General features: G+C 37.3%; 5 protein-coding genes across 7 annotated transcripts; all 5 read left to right on the plus strand.

The window, feature by feature from the left end:
• Positions 1-1,169: 1,169 nt before the first annotated feature.
• On the plus strand, positions 1,170-4,326 carry LOC122004603 (THO complex subunit 4B-like). Its single transcript, XM_042559465.1, has 3 exons — positions 1,170-1,386; positions 3,986-4,134; positions 4,237-4,326. The coding sequence occupies exons 1-3, from the start codon at positions 1,170-1,172 to the stop codon at positions 4,324-4,326; spliced, it is 456 nt and encodes a 151-aa protein (XP_042415399.1).
• Positions 4,327-5,822: 1,496 nt separating this feature from the next.
• Positions 5,823-7,906, plus strand: LOC122006441 (60S ribosomal protein L23). Its single transcript, XM_042561943.1, has 4 exons — positions 5,823-5,964; positions 6,060-6,344; positions 7,490-7,531; positions 7,615-7,906. The coding sequence occupies exons 1-4, from the start codon at positions 5,952-5,954 to the stop codon at positions 7,695-7,697; spliced, it is 423 nt and encodes a 140-aa protein (XP_042417877.1). The 5' UTR covers positions 5,823-5,951; the 3' UTR covers positions 7,698-7,906.
• Positions 7,907-8,477: 571 nt separating this feature from the next.
• On the plus strand, positions 8,478-9,996 carry LOC122006443 (protein LSD1-like). Its single transcript, XM_042561947.1, has 5 exons — positions 8,478-8,641; positions 8,911-9,024; positions 9,293-9,406; positions 9,564-9,673; positions 9,770-9,996. Exons 1-5 carry the CDS (start codon positions 8,593-8,595, stop codon positions 9,803-9,805), a joined length of 423 nt encoding a protein of 140 aa, XP_042417881.1. The 5' UTR covers positions 8,478-8,592; the 3' UTR covers positions 9,806-9,996.
• Positions 9,997-10,369: 373 nt separating this feature from the next.
• On the plus strand, positions 10,370-21,679 carry LOC122006442. Of its 3 annotated transcripts, XM_042561945.1 has the most exons (14): positions 10,371-10,727; positions 12,103-13,262; positions 14,103-14,188; positions 14,265-14,770; positions 14,839-15,270; positions 15,346-15,458; positions 15,532-16,109; positions 16,234-16,464; positions 16,559-16,683; positions 16,856-17,361; positions 19,940-20,060; positions 20,144-21,111; positions 21,191-21,283; positions 21,368-21,679. In XM_042561945.1, the coding sequence occupies exons 2-12, from the start codon at positions 12,231-12,233 to the stop codon at positions 20,866-20,868; spliced, it is 4,455 nt and encodes a 1,484-aa protein (XP_042417879.1). In that variant the 5' UTR covers positions 10,371-10,727; positions 12,103-12,230; the 3' UTR covers positions 20,869-21,111; positions 21,191-21,283; positions 21,368-21,679. The 3 variants fall into 3 exon arrangements, with proteins under 3 accessions (XP_042417880.1, XP_042417879.1, XP_042417878.1); XM_042561946.1 differs by having other exon boundaries at positions 10,370-10,727; positions 14,845-15,270; positions 21,191-21,679; XM_042561944.1 differs by having other exon boundaries at positions 21,191-21,679.
• Positions 21,680-22,637: 958 nt separating this feature from the next.
• LOC122004604 lies at positions 22,638-23,033 on the plus strand. Its single transcript, XM_042559466.1, has one exon. The coding sequence runs from the start codon at positions 22,638-22,640 to the stop codon at positions 23,031-23,033; it is 396 nt and encodes a 131-aa protein (XP_042415400.1).
• Positions 23,034-23,199: the final 166 nt, after the last annotated feature.

Here is a 23,199-nt window from a genome sequence, read left to right on the forward strand (position 1 = left end):
CACATGCACCATGAGCAAACCATGTCACTGCCCGAAAGCAGCCACAACGCCCAACACGGCAGGTCGTGCCAGCAGACACGGCTGTGTCAAACGCCTGGAAATCAAATATATAAGCTGATTTGGATCTCAACCCAGGGGATCTCGATTGAGAGTCACCCAAGGATCTCAAGAAAACTTTGGAGAATAGATACAAGGCATTTTCAACACCTTAACGCCCAGATTTCATATCAGAGAGCATCGGGAGAAGATCCTACACATCAAGACTAAGCTTTTCTTCCCTTTTCTGAATTTCTCTTCATTGTAACTTGTCTGAATGATGATCTCTAGTTATAACTCCGAGTTTATGGAATAAAGTCTTGATTTTAGGGTTAGGGATTAACCCTTTTGATATGTAAATACTATTTTGTTGAATCTGTTGAGTTCGAATATTTGTTATTCAATGACATGTGTGTTTATGGTCCAAGTTTACTATGTACACATGATCTTGATGTCAAACCATAAGATTCATATCCTATGAGACGCATGGATGAATCGAAAGAAGAACTCAATCCTCCGATCCGTAGAAACCCGAGACGTGGAGAGTCGCCTACGAAAGCAGATCGATATGTCATGAGGAGTAAAAGATTATCATAGATTTTAATGGATTAGTTCCAATTTGTCGCCATGCAGTAAGAGAAAATAACTCGGGGTTTGTGGGATTACGTGATAGGAATCTCCTTAATAAAGCAATCCCTCAACTCTATCACTCTAAAAGTAAACGACAAATTAGAACGGATACACCGGTGTAGTCCCAAAAGTTCACATCGGATATCATAAAATAGTCTATCTACATAAATAACCATTAGAGCGCGTTTGGTTCAAGGTTATCGCTGATAACCTTGGTAGGTTATCGCTGATAACCTTGGTAGGTTATCAACAAAAACTTTATTTGGTTTAGGTAATGAGTGATTTCTGGTAATGAGTGATTCCCGCCACGTCAGCAATTTGGGAATACAACCAGGAATCAGAAAAACTTGAAAGCCTAAGGTTTTCTACGATTTCGGGGTTATCATATTATTTTTTCCAAAATTACCCACCCACCAGAAACCTTGACCGCCCCTTTCCGCGAGAACCCTATTCGCGCCCCTTCTCTTCGTCGCTCGATTCCTCTTCTCAGATCTGCATCGCAGATGTCGGGCGCCCTCGACATGTCCCTCGATGACATAATCAAATCAAGCAAGAAGACTACTGGCGGCGGACACGGGCGGGGCCATGAGGCCGGCGGGCCGTCCCGTCGCGTGCCCAACAGAACGGCTAACCGATCCGCCCCTTACTCCTCCGGGAAGGTACGTGCTTTGAGGATTTCCTGCGGCTGCCGGATCCGGGCTTCCTACCGACCACCCGATTGTTAGAGTGTATACTAAAAGCCTAGCTTTTGGTATAAACATTTATCTAGAAATAAGAATCACATTGGTCAAATGTCTACATTTATGATAAATGTAGTTGTTCAATTAATTTATATTGTAGATAACATGGTGTGTGGTGTCACACACAGAGGATCATGTTATCAGTACCTTATAAATTATAAACAGTAACTCACGACCATAATGGAAAGGAACAAACCATTGGAAGGTCGTAGTGTAATTAGGTATTAGTTTATCTTAACTATATAATTACACTAGTACACTTAGAGTGTATTGAGTAGGACCATTAGAGGTCGTTTCTTTTATACTGACTTTATAAAGAAACAAAGACCTCAGTTATTATGGAAGTGTGTGCTCTTAATCCTAATATAATAACAAGCACATATATTTGATATTTATTTCTTTAATTTATCAATGGGTGAGATTTAGTTCGATAAATCAATAAGCCCGATAAGTTGGGAAATGATATCACTTATAGTGTGTATTGTTGATTATAGAAGGAAACTGTGTCCTAGTGATCTAGGTTGAGAATGTCCTCAAGAGAAGCTCATAAGGATTGTCATGTTAAACCCTGCAGGTGGACTTAGTCCCATGACGATAAGGTTGAGTGGTACTACTCTTGGACTAAGATATTAATTAAATGAGTTGTCAGTAACTCGCTTAATTAGTGGACATTTGACATCTTAAACACAGGGAGACTAACACACTCATAATAAGAAGGAGCCCAAAATGTAATTTGGGATTGGTGCGGTAGTTCAATAATAGTTCTTTAGTGGAATGAATTATTATTGATGGAATTAAGTTGTGTGTTCGGGGCGAATACGGGAAGCTTAATTTCATCGGAGACAAAACCAATTCCTCCTCTCGGTCCCTATCGTAGCCTCTTGTATATAGAGATTTATACCACCACATACCCACCTTCTTACCCAACCAATAGGGGCCGGACAAGCTAAGCTTGAAGCTAAAGCTTACGGCCGGAAAAGCCAAACGGTTGGCCTTAAGGTGGCCGGCCAATAACTTGGAGCCCAAGTTTAGGTGGCCGGCCACATCATATTAAACAGGATTTTTTATTAAAATTATTTCTTATGTGGATATCATAGTTTTAAAAGAGAGTTTAAAATTAAATCTTTCCTTTTAAAGCTTTCTACAAAAGATTAAGAAAAGATTTGAAATCTTTCCTTATTTGTAGATTGAAAGGAGATTTTATTTTAAGAAAAACTTTCCTTTTGAACCATGATAATAATTTAAAGAGAAGTTTAAAATTAAATATTCTCTTTTATTAGTTTCTACAAAAGATTAAGAAAAGATTTGATATCTTTCCTTATTTGTAGATTGAAAAGAGATTTTAATTTTTAGAGATAACTTTCCTTTTGAAAATTATCCACATGTTTAGAAGAAGAATTTTAATTTATAAAATTTCCTTTTATTAACCAATCATGAAGGGATAAAAATTATTGGAGAAATTTTTATAAATTTCTAGAAACAAATTAGGAAGTTTTAATTCTTGTGTGAATTAAATTTTCCTTGTTTTGGAGAATTAGAAGTGGTCGGCCATTATTATTAAAAGAAGAAAATTATTTTTTAATTAAAATAATTTTTCTTTTTTATGACAAAAGAATTAAGGAATTTTTTATTAAAATTTCCTTATTTGTCAAGACCAAGGATTATAAAAGAGGGGGTAGAGGTGCCTTCAGGGTGATCAACTCTATTATTCTTCCTCTCTTTTCCTCCTTGGTGGCCGGCCCTAGCTTCTTCCTCTTCTCTTCTTCTAGTGGCCGAACCTCTCTTGGAGCTCTTGATGGTGGCCGGTTCTAGCTAGGAGAAGAAGGAGAGAAAGGTGGTTTTGTTTCTTGCATCCCTTGGAGCTTGGTGGTGGTGGCGGACTTCTACTTCTCTTGGAGAATTGTGGTGGCGAAACTTGCAAGGAAGAAGAAGGTGCTTGGTGGTTCTCATCTCGGAAGATCGTTGCCCACACAACGTCCGAGGTTAGAAGAGGAATCTGGTAGAAGATCAAGAGGTCTTTTAGAAGGTATAACTAGTAATTTTTCCTTTCCGCATCATGCTAGTTATTTATGGAAATAATACCAAATACAAGAGGCTTACGATTCTAGTATTTCGAATATGTTTTTCGAAGTTGTGTTCTTTTATTTTTCTTTTCTTTGTGATTTGATTGTTCTTTTTGGTTGACCTAAAGTTATTTTAGGAAATTAAATATTAGCTTTCCATAAAAGGTTTTGTCTAGTCGGTGGTGGTTGTTCCCATATCCAAGAAGGCCATGTGCCTCGCCACGTCAGTACTGGGAACCAATTATGGAAATTAATATTTAATGGAATTAATAACTTAGGTGATTTGGATCAAACGTGTTAAGTTCCGCAGGAGATCCAAGTCTAAACCTTAAAGAACAAATAGATTAAGTTTTGGATCAAACGCGTTAAGTTCTGCAGGCGATCCAAAATTTAATTTAAAAGAACACATGGTAGCTAGGAAAAGGTTCAGACCTTTGTACAAAATTTGTGTACAGTGGAACCTCTAGGTTTTTCGAGTAGCAACCAACACCGATCTGATTTGATCTGCGATCCCAGGCTCCCAACTCGGTGTGGCAGCACGACATGTACTGACGGCGCAAGCAGGCGGTTTTCCTGCTCCGACGGCGAGGGCTTCCTCTATAGATATCGACACCAAACTGTATATCTCGAATTTAGAATTCGGAGTGTCGAATGAGGACATTAAGGTGCTCTTTTTCACTTTTTAGCATTCGATTTGTAGCGGCCTCACCTAGAAATTTTGCAGCTGTTGATTTTGTGCAAAGTATTAGTTTTTTGGCTATCTTAAGCCTAAGGAGGAAGAGGAAGCGGCCTTGTGGAGCGAGACTAATGGAGTGAGGCCTGCAGCATTTAGAATTTCCATAGCATCACTCTCGTGATTGGAGTTCGGAAACAACAATAGGGAAGAAGAGAAGTCACGGGAGAGAAGAGATAAAAAAGGTTTTCATTCAATTAAATTAATTCAAAAACTAATTAATTTAATTGAATGAAAACTAAATTATTGCATGACAATAATTTAAAACTAAGAGGGTGTTTGGCTGAGCTTATAAGCTTTCCAAAATAGCTTATAAGCTGTTTTGGAGCTTATAAGCTCTTCAAATTTGTTTGGTAAAATTTTTTTCAAACAGCTTATAAGCTGTCAAAATAAGCTGTTTTGGAGCTTATAAGCTGTTTTTAAAAAAGTATGGAAGACCCTACTTTTTTTAAAAAGATCTTATTTTAATAATTTTTTTCTCTAAAATATCCTTATATAATTTCATAAATCCTCATCTTATCCTCCATAAATTTTTATAAGCCTAATATCATTTTATCTCCGCCGACTTTTCTTCCAACGCTGTGTCATCTTCTCGGCAAATGCCTCTTTCCAATTTTCTCTCCCCCGGTGCAAAAATTCGCCAAAACCCTCTATTAATAAAAATCTCAAAATCCTCTATTAATAGTATTATGCCCTTTTTGGTAATTTTATTAATAAAAAGATCTTATAATACCAAACACATCAATACCTTTAAGTTGATTGTAATAAGTTCACCCAAACACTTTAACAACTTATTTTTAAAATAAGATCTAACAACTTATAAGCTCCTAAAACAACTTATAAGCTGTACGAGCTTATAAGCTATTTTTAATAAGTTTAGCCAAACACCCTCTAAGTAATTGCATAATCTCAGTTGAACTAAACACCTAATAAATTATGTTGAATTCCCCATAACCTTGGTTATGTGATTACCTGATAATCATATAACTAAGGTTATAGAAGATGATTTGAACCAAACACACCCTTAAGGATAAGAAACCAAATATATATTATGTGTTTACAATCATTATGGTGAAATCGAAATTCTAAAATCACTTTTTAGATCAAATTCTCTCATATCACTTTCCTTTCTCTTCTCTCATCTCATTCAATACTCTTTACTCACCCTATTATCTTATTTTTCTCCATATTAGATCTCTTGGTCTTACACAACTCAAATGTCAATTAGTTTAGACAATTATATTTGTTTAGTAAAATATTACTTGCCACCAATCAATGTAGATTTGATATTTTATTATTTGACGACAACAGTACATTTACGATTTGCACCACATCACTCATTATCAGCAACACTCCTCTCTAACATCGCTATGACATCTGAATTTTCAATGTTTACTAATCAGATATAATTACAAATAAATTAATTTAATAATTTCATACATAATAAAAAAAGTTTATTTAATAAAATTTTAGATATAGAAAAAACGTGAGATGCTGACATATTCTAATAAAATGAAAAATCTTTCTGTCCACAACGATAATAATTATTTACATTTTTATATAATATATTAGTTTAATAAATTTCAATGAATGATCACTAGGCCCAGTGACCCACTGCCTCAGGCCCAATGGCTTTCTCGTAAAATGCGTCAACGCTAGAGAGAAACCTAGATCCCCAACATAAAGGTCGAGCGACGGCGCAGCCATTTCGTACCTTCTCGTGGTCGCCGCGCTTTCTGCTACTCCAAGATGTCGAAGCGAGGTGCTCTGCGGGCTCTGATAAAAACATCTCCGTCGTTGTGTGGTTGAAATTTTGTTCGGTTTTTTATTTCGATTCGTGGCGTGTATGTTTTGCAGGTCGCGGAGGAACGGCGGGGAACAAGTTCCGGATGTCTCTGGGTCTACCGGTGGCCGCCACGGTGAACTGCGCTGATAACACCGGAGCGAAGAATCTTTACATCATCTCCGTCAAGGGGATCAAGGGCCGCCTCAACCGTTTGCCTTCGGCCTGCGTCGGGGACATGGTTATGGCGACTGTCAAGAAGGGGAAGCCTGATCTCCGGAAGAAGGTCATGCCCGCTGTAATCGTTCGTCAGCGCAAGCCATGGCGCCGAAAGGACGGCGTCTACATGTACTTTGAAGGTATGCTGATTGATCTCTATTTCCAAATATATTACTTGTGACAACTTTTTCATAACTGGTCGCAAGTTGTTTTTGTGAACCACTGACTGCATCTTAATATACTTGGAATGAACGTTATTGATGAGTAATTAGTGGAGAAAGAACTTAACTTGTCTCCTAAAGTTGATATACGATTCCATGCAGTTTTTTTGAAATTCAGAAACTCTCTCTTATAATGTAATTTGAGACCGTAGAGATTTAATGTAGTTCGAGAGCACTAATTAGTGTTTACGGGGAGACGTTACAGTTTTTTCTATACAAAACTTCTTGACAACATCACAATTTCAGCAATTATATTGAGCAAACATTCAAGTTATGTTGTGGAAAAAAACAACATAGAGCGAATTGTGTTTTCTTTTAGCGAGAAGGGTGTTTACTAGAGGTTGAGCTTATATTGCTTAAGTTTGTTCATAGATTGCTTAATATTTGCAGTTCATTTGTCTTCTTTGTTCTCTGCATTGCACCAGTATTATGCATGCGCCAAAGTAGCAACATACTTTATACCTTTGGTATCTGAATTTTAAATCCATTATCAAGTAGTATAGGCTTTGGCAGTGCTGGCATGCTCAAATTTCTGATGACTTTTGGAGCACGAATTCTTTTTCATGAGCTGTGCACACTTTGAATTAGACCTTTATTAAGATGATTTGCAATATCTCACCTGGTTTAATGGCATAATAGCCAGATTTTTTTTGTCATTATAATTCTTCATTTTATTGTGTTTTTACCATCTACTACCATTATCTCCTTCCACATGATAGCATACTGCTTTATATTCTTATTATATAAAGTTTGTTTGCTTGTATACTCCTTGTTTCCCTCACATTTGATGAATGGTTCTGCATGATATCCGATATGCTGCACATTGGCAATTTGGTACCTAAATTGTTAAATTTTGGACGCGCCACTGGCTCATTTTATCATTTTGCTGGTATTATGTCTATGCTAATCATTCCATTCTTAAATTCTGCATTCATGATATCCTGTTCAACTATTCTCGCATTGATGTCAAACTTGCAACTTTTCTTTTGTTCTTGATTTTTGTAACATTACACCGTCTCCCACATTCTCAGTCGTCTGATACTTTCACTTTTGCAATCATGCAGATAATGCTGGAGTGATCGTCAACCCCAAGGGAGAAATGAAAGGTATGCACATACTTATGCACTATCAAAGAGACAAAGAACATATAAGTTTTAGACTGTATTTGTAACTCATTTGATTGTTTCAGGATCTGCTATTACTGGACCAATTGGGAAGGAATGCGCAGACCTGTGGCCGAGGATTGCAAGTGCAGCAAATGCAATTGTGTAATTCGATGTTGCTTTGGATCAACAGCTGAAGATTTAGAGTCATGTTTCAATTTTCAGCAAATAGTTTGGCATTGAAGGTTCTTTGGATTAGCTGTTGAGCAGCTCTCATTTCTAAAAACTGTAGAACTGATTCTATATACTTCTTGATGATTGTGTCATTTGGATTTTGAGTTCCTACTTAGTACACTGATACATGATAATTCCTGTGAATGGTTGGTTACTGTGGGATCATATGATGAACAAGCTGTAAATGAACAATGCATATTCTTGGACAATAACAATCGTAAAGGCGATTTGCTTGTCCTAATGCTCCCGTCAATCCTTAGAGTGGTCAAGGGAAAGAGGAAGACATGTTGGGATGTATTGAGTTTTAATCAAGCCTTACTGTGAAATATTTACTGCAGGAAATAAATAAAATATTAAGAGTATTTTTGTAAGCAGAAACTTAGTAAAATTAAAAGGAAAAAAAAACATACTTTAACGTGGTTTAAGGAATTGCCCTAAAAATGCATAATTATTTGGCTGGTTTATACGATAAATATAGGGAAAATTTTACATAAGGACACGTGGATTTTACCATAAATATGAGGACCCATGGACCGGTAAACTGTTACTGCTCGGTCGACTCCAGTAACGTACGCCAGACGCGGCGCTGCCGCAGCCGCAAGTTCCGACGTACCTTGGTGGCACGTGCATGGGGTCGCTACCTGCTTCGTGAGTCAAAACCTGCAGACAGATTGCAGCGAGCAATTAACTTCACACGTCTTTCTCAGTCAGTTCCTGGATGGGAAAAAGATGAACAAAGACAGTTCATGCTTTGGTCCTTGATTAGTGAGGAAACGAAGATCATTATGATGTAGGTCGCGAGAGTAGTCAGGGCAGAGCATAAGCAAGCAATGTCAGTTCCTCTTGCTCCGTATCCAACACCTCCCGTGCTATCAAATGGTATTGTATATCCTGAATAAGTTCCATTGTTTCTATATATTTTGACAATTTTCTGAAGCTTATTACGTTCCCATTTTGTGGCAAGTTTTGTATGATCATATGTTGTCTTTGAAACAATGCCTGTGCAAACCCTTTTCAAGTCTCCAAATTGATGATATAACTGTAGTAACCTTTTCTGAGAAAGGGAAACAAAAATTTGAGTCATGTGTTGTTCAGCATTCCCATGAAACAAAATCCCTGTGTAGATTAGTTCTCTTTTTGATTCTCAGGTGTACAAAGCCAGCTTGTGTGTTCAGGGTGCAGAAACCTCCTTTCGTATCCTCTGGGAGCAGCATCAGTATGCTGTGCCGTTTGCAGTGCAGTAACTGCTGTGCCACCTCCTGGTACACTCTTCCTCATTGAGCACTAATTGGATCCTCACAGATTTAAATGAAGAGAAAGTTATTGATGTAAATTTGGATCTAAGAGTACTAATTGGAGCATTAGATTGTTTCAAGGTTAATTTAAGTTCATGTCATAACACTGATGCAGCTGAAACCTTGAGCTATAGTACCTGATCTAAATTGTTTTCTTAATTTTCTCTTCTTTTATATTTTGTAATAACTGAACCATTTGAACCTTTTGCTATTATCACTGTATATCCAACAACAGGTACAGAAATGGCTCAACTAGTTTGTGGAGGATGCCACACTCTCCTGATGTTCATACGCGGAGCAACTAGCGTCCATTGTTCTTGTTGCCGCACAGTTAACTTGGCTCAAGAAGGTGAGGAGAATGATTCAAAGCTTAGTTATTCGATTCGTCTATTGCCCAAACAAGTGTTTGTTGTCGTCAGTATAGAATTTGCCTCTATCCTAGTTCAAACTTGAAACCCATGCATTTCATCTGAATGAAATGAGAGTTATTACATGTTGAAATACAGCAAATCAAGTGGCACATGTAAAGTGTGGAAATTGCCGTATGCTATTGATGTACCAATATGGAGCAAGATCAGTGAAATGTGCAGTCTGCAACTTTGTAACTTCAGTTGGGGTGAGTTAAATGTTCTTAAACACTCACAGATTTCCAGTCCTCTTCCTTGATCTTAAGTCGACAGATGACAGAAGATGATCTTTATTCATTTGGCAGACTTCCACAAGCACTGATCGGAAACAAAGTAACTGAATCCATGGAGTCGAGGATACAGCAGCAATCAGTGCCCTCTTGAATTCTCTTCTTCCAGCTCTTGCTGTGTTGTTTCCTTCACCTTCTTTGCAGCAGAAGATTACAGAGCTTGTCTTCTGCTTTTACAGTTTGCGGTTTGCTGCATGAATGAGTGTGAAGTTCATTTTATGGAGTGCATTTCATATTCTAAGAGGCTGATATCAATGCAAGTTATTAGTTTGTGGCTTCATCTAAACTATACTAGAATAAAATCAATCTAATATGACTCGAACTGAGTTAGATTCGTGCTCAGCTTGGGTTTGTGTTGTACTGGTACGACTCAGGGATTTATGTGCTGGCCTTGCTCTGCAGGCTGAGCCATCTGGGCCCAGCCCAACCCCCAAACTAAATCAGGCCAAGCCCATCTAGTCGATGGACACCAACTGCTTTCGTACGTTTTAAAACCTTTTGAATATTATTATTTTTTAAAATAAATAAATAAATAATCAAGTATTACTATATTTATCTAAAACGCAAAAATATCAGGACATCGTCTAAGTCACGTGACAAGGGTTGGTTCCATGTTCTATTTCTGAGGCACATCCCTCTTCTTCCTTTTCGCCTTCGCCCCCTTCCCTTCTCTCCCTCTCATCGCCCTCGTCGCCATTGAAACGCCTCCTCGAAGTGAACGGTTACTGTCGCCGACTCCCGCGCAAGCTTAATCTTCTCTTCTTTGTTCGCTTCGTCGTTCCTCTCTCCGATACTCACCGCCGTCTCCTCTCCTCGGGAGCCGCGGGGATTAATTCGCATCAGGCGGTAAGTACCGGAACCCTATTCGGAGCTGATACCGGGAGGCGTGGGATGATGAGAGATCGACCAGCGCGCGCCCTGGAATAGCTGTAGTAAGCCACCGAGAGTTTGGCGCAACCGGAGGCATGAAAAAGTACCCCCTTTACTACTCTTGATCATGACTCTGCATTCATCTATTCGATCAATCGGATCTTTTCTGTATTCGGACTAGTTTACTTGACGGAATGATTTGATTGATTTGCTTTTTATGCTCTGCTGTTGACGCCGAAATACTTTTGTGATCAATTGGAATGAGAAATTGGGTTATCTTTCTTGAGTTATTGTTTCCTTATTGAGAATTTTTTTTCCATCTAATTTACTCTTCTTTGTGGTTTTGGGACATTCTAATACTGCTGCATTGCTCAACCTCCTTAGCATTTGTTCTACTAGATAAGGAAATTGTTAGATGATGGTGAAAATTTAGTGTGTCTGTAAGTGTCCTTAATTTATGTGCTTGTTTACAGTGGTGATAATTTTTTTTTATTAATGTGCTTAATATGTCCTCATTGTGGATGTATGTGGATTATGAACTTGCTTTTTAGATGATGTTGATACTGGTTGGTAAATGCTGCACACAAGACCCCCTTGACTATGTTGTCCGTAATTTATGTGACTGTTTATGGTGGTGATAAGTTGTTTTTTTTATCTGGATTAGTGTGTCAGCTATTGTATCCTGATTGTGGTAATGTATGTGGATTATAGACCAGTTTTTTAGATGATGTTGATACTGGTTGGTAAATGCTGCACACAAGCAACCTTGATGAATATGACTATCCTCAAAGGACAGATTTTATGAGATATTTCAACTCAGATAATTTTTTAACTCAATCTTAGAATGAGTAATATGCCTTTGTTACCATTTTAGTTATTTTTTATTTCATTGCAATACTAGAAGACAAACTTATATGAGCCTAATTATTCCATTAGACTAACCATGATTTTGTTGCACTAACGGTCTCTTTAGTTAATTACTTCTAGTTTGCCCATATGATACACAAGCCAATTCTTCCATCGAAAAGGCCTAAGAAAATACTAAAACATGCCTCAAATTATTAGGATTAAGTTTCTAACTAGTTTAATTCAATAAAAAAAGTTGGGTATAACTACTCTCATAGTAAATGTTCTTGAGTGTCATTGTCATCAAAGTCTTATTTGTCCCAACTACTTGGTGTTGGTTATGGATCTTATCCTTTTCCAATGTGCTTTATGAAGACTATATCATCATTAATATCAAAATCAATTTTAATCTTGTCTATTACATCAAGTAAAATTTTCATTGGCCACCTTCAAAATTTATTTCTGTAGTAAATTTACTTCGTTGTGACACTAACAAAAACCAATGATCTTGGATTTTGTCAATGATGAAACATGTATTTTATTTTATTTTATTTTAATGCAATTTATCATGTTATTTCAAAGCATGTGATTCAACTTGCATATAGTCTTATTTTGCTGTTGTTCTTACACAGTGATATGCTCAATTGATCAAAATGCTTAAACGTACTTGAGGATTCTCACACTTGGCTAGAATCTGGGACATGCAACGTGTGTTCTTCTCCTTGCATGGTGTTTGCAGTTCAATTGGCCTTCACCACAGATGGAGTTGAACCTTGATAGTGGGCCTTCAGAACATATCACTTCCCAGAAAGAAGATGATGATTCTTTGATCAATGTTGCTGTTAAGAGTAGAGGACATAATGTGCAGAAGAAAGAAGAAAGCACAATATGTCATCCACAAAATAATAGTTTGGTACATGATTCATCTGTTGAAAATGCTGAAAGTAAACAAACAATTGTGGCACCAGCAGTACATGTTGCATCTGAGAAGGTTGTCTTAGATCTCAAGGCTACTTTTGATGCAGTTGAAGATAACAATTTCCAACAAGAACAAATGAACTCTACTGATGATTGTCTTTTTTCCTCAGACAGCAATAAAACATCAGATTTGCATAACAGAAGAACTTCAAATATTGCTGATGAACAACATAAAAAGTGCCAAAGGGACAATATTCCATATGCTGTATTAAGTGATTCTAGCAATGCGAATCATGATCATCCTGTGGAATTAGAGAAGAAATTTATAGGATGCCATGCCAAATCATCTGAATCTTCACTTGAGAAAAATGGCATAAAGGAGATTCAAAAAGAAGTTATTGATGACTATAATAATAATGAATCTGAAGAGAATCATACTAACCCTATAGGAAATTCAACACTTATGTTGAAGAATAGTAGTGCATCTTGTTTGGAAGATGACAACCCTTATCCCAATTCCGACAGCTCAAAAGACCCCCATTCAAGTAGTAATATATCTTCAAAATCCCAATTTTTTTGTTCAGGCTCACCAGGGAAAACACATCTTTCTCAAACCATGGCCAATGTGAATGGGCAAAAAGATACTGCAGATGGCGATGTTAGCAAAGAAGATAGTGGAAATACTCATCCTCAATTAGTTTCTCTGGGAGGCATTGATGCTGAAAATTGCAGCAGTGGATTCAAGCTGCAAGAGGTAGTAAAATCAAGGGAAAGAAAAGACCAAGCTGATAGCCCCAACTCAAATTCTGAGACACCTCAGGTGCTTTTACAGCCAGATTTTGAGACTGAAGTTTCAGCAGAAACTGAAGATGATGTAAGCTCACAATTTCTTCACTTTTGTATTCTATATTATATATATACATATATTGTAGGAACTTTTTTTATTGAGATGTTTTATTGACTCATGACAAATTAGTCTTGAACTTGAACAAGTTCTGCATCTTAATGAACAAGGATTTCACCTTTGATGAAGACGTGGGTATAGTGACCTATATTTATCTTTGATTCTATTATGTTTATCAATTGCTAAGTGTTTTTCTCAAGTTTACTTGTAGGGTAATCTTGATAACATTTTGTTTGCTGAAAAGGATTGTTTTTGTTGCTTCTCACCCTTCTATGGATTTTTTGGGGTTTATGGTTCCAAAAAATGCTAACTTTCCTTTTTTTAACTATTTATTTGTAAATGATATATATATCTTTAATCTGTTAACCAACCATGTGGAAATTGGTAATATGTTTTAATCTTTGCCATATAATGGAAGCTTTAATCTTGTCAACAATAATATTTAGGGTCAGCTAAGCAATTCCTTATCTTTCCGAATCAGAACTATTTATAATCTGTTAACCAGATATTTTCATAACAAGAACGACATTGAAGAAAAGACCCATAAAACATAGTCCCAACTATTTGGGTTGGCTAATCTATTCGTTATCTTGCTGTTGAACTCTATGTAAAGCTACATTTCTACAAGTTTATAAGTGTAGTTCTCATGTTACATCAAAATGTGGTCATTGCGATTAAATTGAACTTCTCCATATCTGATGTGTGTGTCATTGCAAAAGGAAGTAAATACATGATTAGTTGGTTAAGGATCCTAGTTACATGCTTTTTATCATGACACATACTTAGTGTGTTTTATGTGATATTTTGCAGGTAAAAGTCTGTGATATCTGTGGGGATGCAGGTCAGGATGAGTTGCTTGCTATCTGTAGCAGATGCAGCGATGGGGCTGAGCATATGTAAATTTTTTTATGCTTTTTAAAGAGATGCTTTTCATAAAACTCATATGTTTCATGAAAATTTTCTTTTGATCAGCTACTGCATGCGAATAATGTTAGCTGAAGTTCCTGAAGGTGAGTGGTTATGTGAAGAATGCCAACTGAAGGAAGTTGCAGATCAAGTGGCAGGAGAAACTGAAGCACAAATTGCTCCAACAGAAGCTCCACTGCATTTAAAAGAAAATACTAGAAGTAAGGAAAGCAGTGTGGAGAATAAAGCAACTGATCCAGATGTGAGAAGATACTATAAAGATCCAATTAAGTCTACTTCAATTAAGACAAAGGAAGAGAAATTGGATGATAATTCTGTTTCTAAGGAGAAACTCTGTGAAGCAGTTGATGCATCTACTGGAACAATTGTTCCTAAGAAACCTTCTCAGTTCCCATGTGAGAACAACAATAAACATGATAGTGTGAAGGTAAAACCAATCTCCTCCACAATATGTGGCAAGTCAGAAGGAATATATCACCCAGATTCTCATACACAAACTGCCTCTGGCCTCGAATCATCTAGGATACAAACACCTTTTCAACCAACACGTGGTAGGTTTGTTATAGTTTATGTTTGAGCATTTCTAATATACTTAGTTTCACATGTTTAAAGCTTTTAGTCTCAGGGCCTCTTGCAAAGTCAAATTCGTTTAACAATTCAAAAGTGCCAAAAGTGAAGCAGTTGCTGGATAATGTTCCTTGGAAGCTAAAACTTAACAGGGAATTTAATTTAACCAACAAAAAAAATGAAGGACCATCCCGGACAATCACAAAATCTGCATCATTTGGAAGTGAGACTTCAGGCTTCTCCAATGCTGAGACATCAAACAAAGTACATGCACTTAACCCACCACATTATGAGTATCCTAAGCCAGTGAAAGGTGGGATTATGCTGGATAAGAAAAATTCCACATGCGATCAGCAATTTGTCACTCCGGCAGTGTCGACAAAGGTTGATTCAAATGTTCAAAACTGTGGTTACAAATTAAGCAGGATGTCTGATTTAAGCAATCTATCTGGTAAAAGAGGATCAATTGATGCAACTAGTTCAGGTAAGTAAATGCTTCTGTATTAATTGTGTAGCTTATGTTTGTTATTTGTAACTGTTTATTCTTGGGACTCATTAGCGATTGAAGTGAAGATACAACCATCAGCTTTACTCTCTCGAACTTCTGGAAGTACATCTGTAGTTAGATTATGTAAGAATGAAGATCATAAGACTTCTCAACCTGTTTCCAAGGTAACTAAGCTATTTACTGGTATTCCTTTTTGTCAAACGATGTAATTAACTTGGTCACAAAAATTCACCTTAGGCTGCAGTTTTAACACAAAGAGATGTCAAAGCCAAGGACCAAACATCTATAAACTCTAGGCAGGCAGCTCTGGTCCCAAATCGTTTACCGCGTTGCCATAAGTGTAATGAAACAGGTCACACTGCACTGTTCTGTGCAGTTGACAAACTTCGCATGACTGCCACAAAACCTTCTTCTGAACGAAGTTTGAAGGATATGGATAACCGAGGTATTAAGTGGAAAAATGTAATTGAGGGGTTAACTTGGAAATCTGGAACTAAGAGAAAATCAGCTGATCAATCCGAGGATGCTTCTTTAGCCAGTGCTGATGTAAATTCTGAAGCCACAATTTTATCAAGTTTTAAAAACCTGTCTTCCGTTGCAAGGACAACTGATGTTCAAAATTGTAGTAAAGCAGCATATACTACCCATGTAAAACAAATGGAAGATCATAAGAAATCTATAAATGTTACTGGAGGAGGGACAGTTGACTTTTCAGATGACATGTTGGCAATGCCTACTGCATTCCCTGGCCAAGCTTCCATTCCCATTGATCTACTGAGAATTTCAGTTATTCCAGAGATGGACTACATCTGGCAGTATGACATGTTCTTACTAGTGTTTAAGAGTGTGTTTAATTCTAAATCATTATAAATATATAGTTACACAATCATTTTAATAGCTTACTGCATTATGCTTATGCTTTTTTCTTGTTATGCTCAGAGGTGCTTTTGAGGTGTTGAGGGCTGCCAAGCCTCCTGCTGTTTTTGATGGTTTTCAGGCTCATTTGTCGTCCAATGTCTCACCCAAAGCACTTGAAGTGGCAGGACAGTTTCCATGCAAAGTTCAGTTGAAGGAAGTACCTCGTCTAAGCTTATGGCCCCTGCAGTTTCATGAGCGCAGTCCTAGAGAAGATAATGTTGCTATATTTTTCTTTGCTAAAAATATTGAGAGGTAAGTTTATTATGTGCATTTGTTCATTGCAAATTTCCATAAAACCGGTAGTTTGGGACAATATCTGATGTTCTATATGTTGCATTTTGTGCAGTTATGAAACGTATTATTGGAAGCTATTGGACAATATACTAAAAAATGATCTAGCTCTCGTAGGTGTTATTGGTGCTATACAACTTCTTATATTCCCTTCAAATCTATTACCAAAGGACTCCCAACGTAAGAATCAACCTTAATTGTTGCTACATCACGAGGGAGAATATACAATTTAGTGTATTTTTTTGGTCAAAAGATTTTAAACTTGATCTGCATATCGGAAGTGGTTTTATGTGGACCTACCAAGAAATTTGATAAATGAGCATCTGATTTACTGTTGTTTTCTGTACTTCAGGTTGGAACAATTTATTTTATCTCTGGGGTGTATTTAGAGGAAGTCAGGAAAATAGCTTGATAGATCTGCCTGGTCTTAATAAGAAGCCTTCTGTTTCTAGTTTGAAGGTGGAACCTGCCACCCAAGACCTGTCTATGGCAACTGCTTCTGGTGTTTGTAGCAGGCTTATCATATCTGATGTCAAAAATAGGGCTGTTTCAAAATCTGACAGATTGCCCACTGCAGATGCATCCAAATGTATCTGCAGTGATCTTCAGGATATTCCAACATCAGGGAAGGATAATGAGGTCTCGAACAAAGAACCTGCTCTTCTAAAGGATACCTTGCATCAGGCTGTTCCTGATGATGAAGTGCAAAAGAAGCAGATTTCATGCTCTTTTCCTGCAGCTTCCGCATCTAGAAACATGAGCCAGCACAATTCAGTCCTCATTTCCCATCCAGAACCAAAACTTCAGATAGACATTGAAAAATTGCCTCCAGAGATGGAAGATAATCTCTACAGCTTGGTAAGCCTCTCTCTCTCTCTCTCTCCTGAGAAATTGAAACAATACATCTCATTTTCTTTAGTTTGCCAGTTGCCACACATTTGCATGTACAAGTTGATTAAATTTTTGTTTTATTATTGTCTTCCTTTAAGGACTAAGGTTCTCTCTCTCTCTCTCTCTCTCTCTCTCTGTTTAAGAATTTTCATCTCATGATTTTTAGTTTGCCTAATACAACATGTTTACAAGCACAAGTTGATTCAAAATTTTCATGGTTAACCAGAAAGCTACCATGTTAATGGTAGGATCATCTCTGCTTGGAGTCTTAACTAATAGAAAGCAACTTCATGCATCATAGGCTGGATCATCTTTGATGGAAGCAACTATTGTCAATGTTATATGGTGGTAGTAGATATGCCCCAAGCTTGTAGTTGAGTTGGTACTCGAGTGGTAGATTTGCATCACAGTAGATATGCCCAAGCTCATTGCATTTGGCTATAACATGACTTGCCTTAGATGATAATTTGATTGTGCAGACTGGAATTACATCTTATTTGAATGGAGAATGCTTTTTCTTGGCTGATGGTATTCTCTAACTAGACAATAATATTTCTATTTCATGAGTCAAATCCTGGGCCACCAAAGCTGCAAATGCCAAAAATTCATGTGCTGATAGTGTTGGGTATATATATTCATGACTATCTTGATAAGTATTTAGTTCATTCTCATACAGGTTTTTCTTCCCTAATGAGTGACTTGGTGTCTATTTGCATTATCATATTCATTATATTTATTTCAGTGTTGTAATTGGCGGTAGGCGGTGGCAGTACAGTGACCACCTACCGCCTTGGCCGCCTAGGTGGTGCCTAGGCGGTTGATTTTTTTTTACTATTTTTATACATAATTAAAGAATATATTAACTAAAGGATAAAAAATTAAATGAAGGATCAATTTTTTTAAAAAAAAATAATATAAAATATATATTAACTAAAAATAAAAAAAACTAATCTAAATGTTTTTTTAAAATAAATAATAATAATTTTTTAAATATATATTAAATTAATAGAATAATTTTATTAGGCTTTAATTAAACCTATTTAAATTATTTCAATCATGATTAAAATTATTAATCTAAAGTTTCAAATAAATCCTAAGTTCAAAAAAAACCTATTCTTTTCGGCAATCAGCTTCAATGTTTTGGCATCGGACACATCATGGGCGCGTCGCCTAAGCCCGGACCTGTCACCTGGGCCGACGACGAATCCGGACTCATCACGCGTGCCTGGACGCGTGGCCCGAGTTTGAATCGGAAACGCTTTACCACCACCTAAACACAAGGCGGTGCGGTTGAGGTCCACCTCCCACCTAGGTGGTGCCTAGGCGGCCGCCTTAACTATCATATAGAACACTGATTAATTTTAATGTGGGAACAATGTTATTTCCGATACCATTTAATGCAGCATGAGCAAGGTTGGCTATCCAGTCAGTGATCTCATGGGACTTGATTTGAGCAGGATAAATCTGTGTTCTTAGCTGGTGTTGTTATTGAGTTGCATGTCTCAATCAGTAATTCTGTGAAAGAGGAGAATTTTCAAATAGAAATTGTGTTTATGAATGAAACAACAGAAGAGGAGACAGGAGACAGGATTATAGGCCTTACAAAAACCACCTTTCTTAAAACACAATGTAAAATAGATTAGGCTTGCCAGAAATAATAGAACTCCACAAATGGTAAACTTCATGTTTAAAATTAAATCATAAACCATTTTTTTCAGAAAAAAATTCTTTTGCATATCTTGTTCAATGCAATTAGCATGAGATCCTAAATTTTTAAATCCTAAAGTTCTAGCAATTGATAAGTGATACTTGATCATCTTCCTTTATTTGAGTGTTCTATGTGTATTTGGTACCAATATTACTTGACTGCATGATTAATCTCTGATGTGGGAAAACAGTGCCACATTAATTTCCTAGTTTGAATATGATACCTCATTTTCACATTGTATTAATCTTACATTTTTTATATTAAAGTTATGAATCACAATAATTTTATTTCATATGAATAGCTAGAAGAGAGCAAGGATTTTGATGACTAATAACTCTATTTATTTACAGCCTTAAGGGTTTCAAGATAACACGGCTGCAATTGAAGTTTTTAATTGGTTGGATTCCTAGCTGAGCCTACTCATTTTAATATAACACTCTGCATATCATTAATCTTAGTTATTTAGCTTCTGACTTGAGATCATTTGAAAAGCTCATGACTAGTTGCAAGTAATTAAGTAGCAACTAGTAGAGTATAATCCTGCAAGTAGAATTCTAATTACATATCATGGAAGATTATGCCGCAATTTTCCTTTTTTCTAAAAAATGCTTAGTTTGCTTTCCTAAACCTTCTTCACTGATCCCAATGACCTTTTTCAACTTGTACAACTCTTTTTTTACTTTTATTCAATGGTTGACTTTCTTGCAAAATAAAATTACATGTAAAAGCCTCTATGTTGATGTTTTGCAGCCCTAGTTAAGTATTTTATCTAGTTCTATCATGATCCTATTTGTTGATTGTTTATCTCACACACTCGGCTGACATGATATATATTAGGACGAATTTGCTAGTGATTCAGATTGCAGAATAGATCATGAAAACCTTGTTCATGGCAGCAGTGGACGGGTTGGTAATTGTTTAGAACACTCAAAGTTGGTTTCGTTAAACTGCTGGCAAGGTGAGTCTTCTCTTGTAATTTGACTCACGTCTCTCTCAATCCATATAAATTCTTCTCATTTTATTTTCCACTTCTTGGATCAGATAATGAAAGAAATGTGCAAATGTTAGATAGCTGGGAATCAAAGTCTAAACTGAAACGTGCACATCCAAGCTCACTGGATACACTGAAAAATTCTTCTGGTAATTTGTTACAAACCACAGGCGATTCAATGCTGTGGACAGATGGGTCAACATGCTCATCTCCGAGTGATGAAAAAGAACATAAAAAGATGAGGCTTGATAATGGTGAGCATATCAATTGTAACTTGACGGAGGAAACTTCATGCAGTAGATTATTCTCTAAAATGCAACCTGTACCATCTAGTTTAACAAATACTAGCCTGTTCTATGGAGAAACATCAGAGAGCTCAAAAAATACTGAAAATTATTTCTTCCATGTCACTCAAGGACCTACATGTACAAAGGCAGACAACCGAATTTATGTTTCTTTGGATGATGACGATTCGCCTAAATCTAATATCCCTGATCTTGAGTTAGCTTTGGGAGATAAAAGAAGTCTCATAAACCAGGTGGCCTTCCCTTTGTCAACTCAAAAGGCTACAGAAAGGAACAATCAAGATAAGCTACTTGTTGCTGAAGTGGTTGATGGAGATGATGCACCAGCTTCGCTTTCCCTCTCACTAGCTTTTCCTGTATCAGATAAGGCACAAACTGCTAAGTCAAATTCAGAAGCAGAGCAGCTTTTGCCTGATAAGTCTTGCACTGACACCTCTTTACTTCTTTTCAATGGCTGTACAGACCGATAAGTTAATTCAGAATCACAGTTCATAACAGCTTGTAAGTTGCCATCAGTAATTGCAGCCAGAATGTAGTTTCCTCAAGATAACGATGCATTATGAGACCCTTGGCCATCAATTTTCTAACTGTAATATATGCAATTACTTCAATTCCTGTCTTTTGGATTTCAAGTGCCGAGTCACCATTGTTGAAGTTTATATACAAGAGAGCTGACCAGGCTCATGGGTGTTTGGCCTTGGCTGATGTAGTGTGTAAGTTATCTTCATCGCCTGTCTTTCCTCAGTCTATTTTATGCAAAGAAGTTCCTGATTGTGAACCGATGCATTTTAGGTAAACTACTTATCAAGGCACCACCTCATATGTTGGAGCGAAGAGGCATGACATCAACAGCATTGTTACCAATGCTTATGTGGCTGAAGGATGGTTAGTCTACGGCAGCATCTCTTTTCACAACGCTTATGCCAATTAACAGACTGGATGAGCCTTGCACTTTTATTTTTTCATCAGCATGGACCGGTTGCAAATAACACGAGAAATAGATGAGCAGGACATCAAGGCAAACCCCCATCTAATGCAATTATCATGGAAACATCTTGTTCCTCATGCTCGTTCAGAGCTAGCTAATGCAAATTCCTTGTAGTCTTTACACATTCAGAAACACATAACTCAGCAATAAGTCGAGAGATGTATTCGCTGCTATCCTAATTGAGTTAGAGTCTATATGGTAAACTCTGTGTTTTGAGCTGTGTTGTAAATCCTGTAGAATTTTTTCATTTTCACAGTTCTACAAGTGAATGCTCCTGTATAGATTTTGTTTTAGTTGGAAACAACTGGTGGTCCTCTGCGCTCCCATCGACAATCTTTTTTAGCACTGAATCTTGATGATGTCGTCAATCATGTTTTGATTCCGCAAGTATTTTTTGTTTTCACAAACCTAAATTGGTTGCATGTCTTAAACCTATTATTTGTGAGGAAAACAAGAAACAAGAGCTGGAAGCTATAAAAAATGTAGATATGTTGTATTAATGGTTCTCATAGTGTGGGTCTTATGAATATGGAGGGAGGTATATGTAAGTATACAGGCGTTAGGCAAATGGTGAGGTAAATATCAGGTATCAGGTCGTCAATTTTTAAGAATCGATTTTTGGTCATTACGTCAGAAATATCATACGTTCATCGTTTGTGCTATGTCGAGGGCAACTGCAAGTTATAAATTCTCTATGAATGAAGGAATGAACTTAAATTTGATCAATGAAGAAATCAAAAGAAAAAAAATAAACTAAAAGAAAGGCTAAATTTGGATTTAAAGCGCTTAAACTAGTAGTTATTATCTGTCAAGATAACTATTTTATGTACCAACAATCTTAATTTTTATGTCAATGACCTACTTCAGCAAAGTTTTTTTTTTCCAGTTTATATATTTTAAAAATAAGATAAAATTAAAAAAAAATAGAAACTAAAACGAATATATTCATTATATTAATAAACTATTCCAAAATTTGTAGTTGACTTTTCCAAGATTTAAAGGACTTGGGTCAAAGCAATTCCAGCCACGTTTCCTTCTCTGCCTAATAAAAGTGCGTTCGAAATCGGATCGACCGGCTCCATCGGTTAAAATCTAAAAAGTAACAGCCCAGTTCAAAATTAGGCACCGCTGAGAATTTAAAATTAGAACCGAATGATCCGGTTTATAAGAAAGGCAACATCTCCTCTTCCTTCTTCTCCATCCACGCCAACGCCCCCTCCGACAGCCCGGCTGGCCGCGACGACAGCCGCGATGAGTCTGAATTGCCTCTCGTGCGGTGGCTACGAGTCGCCTTCGCCGAAGAGGAAAGCCAGCTCGGAGCAGGACGGGTTGTCGTGGATGTCACGGTGCTGCGGCGTCGACCGGAGCTGGTCGGGGAACCTGACTCCGCCGCCGCCGCCGGCGTACGGGACGCTGAGGAGCGGGTCGGCGAAGTACAGCAGCCATGGTGGCGGCGAGGCGAGGGAGATGGGGCAGCACCGGAGGATATGGAGCACCGGGAGCGCGTTGATGGAGGAGGAGATGTCGGAAGCGGAGGAGCCTCGGCTGGTGCGCAGCAGAGGGATGAGGAGGGAATGGAGCTTCGAGGACGTCCAGAAGAGTAATACTACTAATCGCCGCACCTCCGCCGCCAATAATCTCACTTAATTCTGACCTTATCACGTTGAGCTTCATGTTTTTGTAATAATAATTAATGTTGTTGTCAATTGCTCTTACTCATTTATTTAAAATTAATGTAAAAGCCCTGCTTCTTAGTGTCATTATTCCCAAAAAGAATAGCATTCACGACCTCGAAAATTTTTTCCAAAATATT

The sequence above is a fragment of the Zingiber officinale genome, chromosome 7B, assembly GCF_018446385.1.
Source record: "Zingiber officinale cultivar Zhangliang chromosome 7B, Zo_v1.1, whole genome shotgun sequence".
In the NCBI taxonomy this organism is placed as follows: domain Eukaryota; kingdom Viridiplantae; phylum Streptophyta; class Magnoliopsida; order Zingiberales; family Zingiberaceae; genus Zingiber; species Zingiber officinale.